Source organism: Lactuca serriola, chromosome 5, assembly GCF_051521515.1.
Source record: "Lactuca serriola cultivar US96UC23 chromosome 5, Lser_US96UC23_V15, whole genome shotgun sequence".
Lineage (NCBI taxonomy): Eukaryota > Viridiplantae > Streptophyta > Magnoliopsida > Asterales > Asteraceae > Lactuca > Lactuca serriola.
Genome location: NC_136412.1, coordinates 71410162 through 71415887, shown reverse-complemented (window position 1 = coordinate 71415887; position 5726 = coordinate 71410162). Strand labels below are relative to the sequence as shown.

The window sequence follows — 5726 nt, the reverse complement described above, 5'->3', positions numbered from 1 at the left end:
CTTCTACATCTCAGTCCTCCATATCTGAAGCTGCCATTCAGAAAATTGTTGATGCATTTTCCAAAGCTCATCAAGTTTCCCTTGATTCCGCCACTGCAGCCATTAACGCCTCAACCAAAGCTTGTGAGGCAGCGACCGAAAAAGTCGATAAACTATTCACTGATGCTTCTTCCTTGTTGAAATATTTACAGGAAAACGCTGAAGCCACCACGACAAAGCTGGAACCCATTGTCAACAAGATGGCTAACTCAGTCACATCAGAGTTGAAGTCGTTCGCTTCACTTCGTCAAACAATTTCTGACGACAACTCAGCTTTCAGAACAACCATTGAGGAGTGTCTCTCCAAGCTTCAAGAAGACTTAGCAGCTGAGAACTCTTTCATGGATGCTCTCGCAAGGAAGACTACCGCTCTGAAGGTCAAGAGTACTCAACTCTCCAACTCTCAACAGGAGATTGACTCTCTTCGATCTGAAAGAGAGGTGGTTAAATCGTGTGTTTCAGATGTCCACTCAGCTATCTCAAACATCCTTGAAGCATATGACCCGATCCTCAATTATTCTGTAAGGCGTACCCTTACAGAGAATCTTGCTCCCGCCCTCTCTCTCCTAAGCAAACTTGAAGGGCTCCTTGATTTCGTGTCCATTCTGAAACAAGGGGGAGAAAAAATGAATATGTCTCAACCGCTTCCTACTTCAACAGCAACTCACACAACCGAACCTCCTCCAGTAGGCCAAGCCTCCGGTTCCGGTGTAAAAGACAAGGGCAAGAAGATTGCTGAGGAGAGCGATGAAGATGATAAGGAGACAATTGCCGACCTTCTGAAGCGACAGGGTCGAGATAAAGAGGCTGACATTAGTGCTCGTGTGGCTAGAGAGGCTGAAGAAGCTGAAAGAAGACAGAAAGAAGCCCACGATCTTCTCGAGAGCAGGAAAACTCTTTTTCCTCCTTGGACTCTTGAGAAGCTGATTAAAGAAGCCATCGAAACACCAAGTATCTTGTGGCTAGAACCTGTGATCCTTTTAGATCGTTCTAACATTTTCGACTCTCAGTTCGATATGCCACTGACCCGAAAGGCGTTTGTTTTTCATGCCTTTGACAACATTGCTGAGTTCCCTCATCCTCATCCACAGGTTGATCGGGACTTAGTCAAATTTTATCTGAGGGCAGCTCAACCACAATACCAAACTTGGAGCGCTCAAAAAATCGTCAATGTTCGGGTCCTAAAGCCGTTCAGGGAAGGCAACTTCACCAACGTTCGGTTCAAGGTACTACGGGGATCTACCAAGACCGAACATGCCATCTCACTTGCAGATCTTCCCAACCTTAATCCCCATGACTGGATTATCTTGCACAACATCTTTCTTACAAACGAAGCAGAATATGGTCCGATCATCGACCACTTTAAGAGGATGCTTGTATGTTATGTCATGGAAGTTGCTCTGATGGATCAGGAGATAGCGAGCATATTCAAGAAGAAGCCTACCATATCTCCTGTTGGTTCTGCCAGTGATCTCAACATGATGCAGATGGGAAAGATTGACCCACAGAGAAACTCTGTCATGTTTACCAGGAACGAAGGACAGAAATGTCTTTTCGCCTTGGCAGACAAACATCTCTACACCACTGCCTATTTGGAACACGTTTTAGGGATTATCCATCGATGCAAGCAGAACACAGCGGATGATATCAAGTACTTTGATGATATGATTCAATGGTACATTCGCTTCAGACAGACAATCCTTGCACTTATCACACGTCTGTTCGATACAATAAAGAAGGCCCCCGCTACTGGCCCAAGCAAGAAGAAACGATAGTCTCGCTCCAAATTGACGCAAAGGGGGAGATTGTTAGGTTGAGTATAGTGTTGCGTCTACTGGGCTCGTTAACTAGTCCATGTTTATCTCCAGTATGGGTCTGTCCATCCGTGATTTTTGTAGGGTTTAGTATAAATAGATGCTTGCATGCATCCTAGAAAAAAAAGATTAGAAACGATAAGAGAAGTCTTATTCAGCATATTCATTGTTCTTATTTTGTAACCCTAGAATCCTCTACAGTGGAAGTTCTTAGTCGAGCTCTGCTAAGGATCGAGTAATCTAATCATTCGACACATTCTGATTCATACTTGTGTTTCGTTTTTACTATCTTTACGTTCATTACTTACCTGTTACAAAGATCTAATCGATCAAAGAGTTATTTTATAACTCATCACTAATGCATGTAGTAGACAAAGGTCAACCACATCGACGCGTCAAGTGGTCAATCTGCATTTAGCTTAATTATCTCTTTATGTGATTGGTCCTATGTTAGTATAAATAGGACCACCATCCCATGCAATTCCTCAACCCTTTTCACCACCTTTTCCAACTCTCAAAGTATCAAATCAATAGTCATTCAGTCAATCATTTTCTTCTATTCTCTTTGTTCTTGTTCATACTCATACTTGTAATACTACTTCTGTTATATTGAATACTTTGTTGATTTCTTATCTTCAAGGCTTGAATGATTTATCCAGACTTGACTGGAAATATTATCAGTCTCCATTGTCGTGTTTATCTCAAGGTTTGGTTTTTCAAACATTGTCTTAGATATTTTTGATATCGCGCATCTTGAACTCATAGGAACCCGTTTACAACCTTGCTCTCGAAAGAGACAAGAAGAATCAGTTACATGCTTACATGTTATATGCTCACATATACATATAGTAAAATATAGTTTTGTATGCTCAATAAACTTTATGCTTACTCATTATTTATTAATATTTTTCAGGATCTGAGGGATAGATAAGTGGAAGAACACGGTTTGTCTATTGTTATGCTCACATTTATAGTTTTAACAATTATGTTATGACATTTTACACTTTAGTACTTTGATTAAAGTTTAAGTATGTTATTTCTATTTATGTTGCCGGTTGGTTTTTGGTTAATTAATAAAAGCATTATGGTTTTTTATTCCATTAGCTTTAATTGTGTAAAAATAAAATAGGGACTAAGTTGGTATTAGAGGAAATTAGACGCGCATTCGTGTATAACTTCAAATTGTGTTTGTTTCTTCACCTTTTAATCATTTTAAATAGGTGTCTATATGTTTTAGGTTGATTCTACATCATTTACATATTCAAGTCAATACCTTTTATCATATCGATCGTACTTAAGATCGAATATTTTTATTAGTATTTTAAGATTTTATACTCGGAATAAGCAAGACACGCCATCTATAATCTACCCGACTACCCGTATGATAAACATCAACTTGCGAGGAGTCATTTGACATTGAATTAGTCAGGTTTTGACTTATCATCATCAACTTCAAGGAAACAACCCCACTGAACCCCACCCCTAAAGCAATCTGCGCATATAAAAAACCCCATAACGAGTATGTTTGACAAACATAAACAAAACATGGAAACAAAGCTTTACGAAGCATCTTTAACTGGTGATGTACAATCACTCAATGCACTACTCCGTCAAGACCAACTCATCCTTGACAGACTCTCACTCACAGTCACCGCCTTCAATGAAACCCCCCTCCACATCGCCGCCATGCGCGGCCACCTCCATTTCGCCACCGTGCTTCTGACCCAAAACCCAAAACTTTCCACGGCGTTAGACACCCAAAGACGAACCCCACTCCACCTCGCCTCCGCCAACGGCAACCTGGACATGGTGCAGGAGCTTATACGATTAGGGAGTCGAGATGTGTGTTGTTTTCGTGATCAAGATGGGTTAACACCTCTTCATCTTGCAGCTTTGAACGAACATCTTGAGGTTGTTAAGGCTCTGGTTAAAGCTAACCAGGAGGCTGCAAAGGAGAATATTCCGGTCACCGGAGAAACAATCTTGCATATGTGTGTTAAGTATAATCGGATTGAGGCGTTGAAAGTGTTGATGGAACTATGGGATGAAGAAGAGTTGGCGAAGATGACAGATGATGGTGGAAATACTCTGTTGCATGCTGCTGCAATCAATAAACACACACAGGTTTCAAATTACTTTCGTATCTTCTTGTTTTGATTTAATCTTTACCATGTTCAAAAGTAGTTGTACATGTGTTCTTAATGGAATGTATCGGTTTTGTACAGATTTTAAACTATTTGCTCAAGAAACCAAGTATCAAAGCTACAGGAAACGCAGTAAACAGATTTGGATTAACGGCGTTAGATGTTTTAGATCAATGTCCACAAGATCTCAAAGCACTCGAATCTCGTCAGATTCTAATGGAAGCCGGTGTTTCAAAAGCAAATGACCTCCGACCATTGCCTAAACCACAACTACAACCACCCACAATATCATCATCACAAACAAAACGAAAAGGGTTACTCTCAAGAACATGGGGTCGATATCTGAATGACGACAAACAATGGCTGGAAAAGCAACGTGGGATTCTCATAGTTGCCGCCTTAGTGGTGGCGGCGATGGCTTACCTTTCCGGTATCAACCCTCCCGGAGGGACGATTTCCGATACCCAAAATGGCCGGTATTCTCTTGGAAACGCAGTTCAAACGGAAGTAGACATGGATAATTTCAGCCAATTTGTTGCGTATAATACAGTCACCATGATTGTTCCTTTGGCGATTGTTGTTCTATTGATCAGCGGAGTTCCATTGAGAAACAAGTTCTGGATGTGGGTGCTTACGATGGGGACACTGCTGGCGGTGGTGTTCATGGTGGCGACTTATCTGCAATCGGTGGCGATCATGTCGCCGGATATGTATGTGAACTCGACGACTGTTTGGATTTGTTTGATTTGGATGCTGGTTTGTGGGGTTACGGCGTTGATTCATACTATCTTTTTCGTTGTTTGGGTGGTGATGAAGCTATCCAACTCCAAGACGCCTGAGACCCAAATGACAAGGAATCAAGATTCATTCGATATTTGATCAAGTTTGATATGATGTACTTCTTGTGTATTATTGGTGGATTTTTTTTTTAAATTTTTTTTATTTGAAACAATAACTTATTTGTTACATATTGTGATCGATTGTATAAAAAGTTCTTTTTTTTTTTTTTTTTTTTTTCCTTTTTATGTATTACCAATAAACCTATCTTCAATGTACATGTATTGTTAATATCGAGATCCTATTTAGGATTGTTTTTGGGTTTGTAAGATCAGGATCCAGATAATAAGATCCCATAAAATAAAACATAATTTTAATTTATAATTTTAAAATATAAAAATATTTCAAACATTCAATTGTTCGTTCAAAAATTATAAATACTCCACAATATTAGTTATAAGTCAAACACAAGATGATAAACGGTAATTGGTAAAGTATAAAAGACATAAAACGGTAAAAAAAAATCAAGGTAATGTACGATCAGATCGGAACCTGATCCTATATTCATAAAATATAACTAATTTTTTTTTTTTACCTAAGTTCATAAATGTTATGCTATTTTTTTGTACGTATTTACCCAATATATATTCGCTCAACACGACATGCTACATAATAGACAAAACTACAAGAATGGTCCATGTGGTTAATTAAAAATTGTCTCTTTGGTCCAAAAAGGTTTGGACTAGCACCCGATGTTCAAGGTTTTCATTTTGTTGTGAGTTTGGTCCAACTTGGTTTGAACTTTTTTGTAATGACTATTTTGCCCTTACTTATTGCTTTTTCATTTATTTATTTATTTAAATACTTCTATAATTAAAAGAAAATAAAAAAACAAAAATAAAATTCTCTCTCTCTCTCTCTCTCTCCCCCCCCCCCCCCCCCCCCCCGGAAA

General features: G+C 39.1%; 1 protein-coding gene across 1 annotated transcript; it reads left to right on the top strand.

Annotated features, from left to right (window-relative positions):
• Positions 1–3363: 3363 nt before the first annotated feature.
• On the top strand, positions 3364–5065 carry LOC145052602 (uncharacterized). Its single transcript, XM_079000442.1, has 2 exons — positions 3364–3977; positions 4079–5065. The coding sequence occupies exons 1-2, from the start codon at positions 3375–3377 to the stop codon at positions 4874–4876; spliced, it is 1401 nt and encodes a 466-aa protein (XP_078856568.1). The 5' UTR covers positions 3364–3374; the 3' UTR covers positions 4877–5065.
• The last annotated feature ends 661 nt before the right edge of the window (positions 5066–5726 follow it).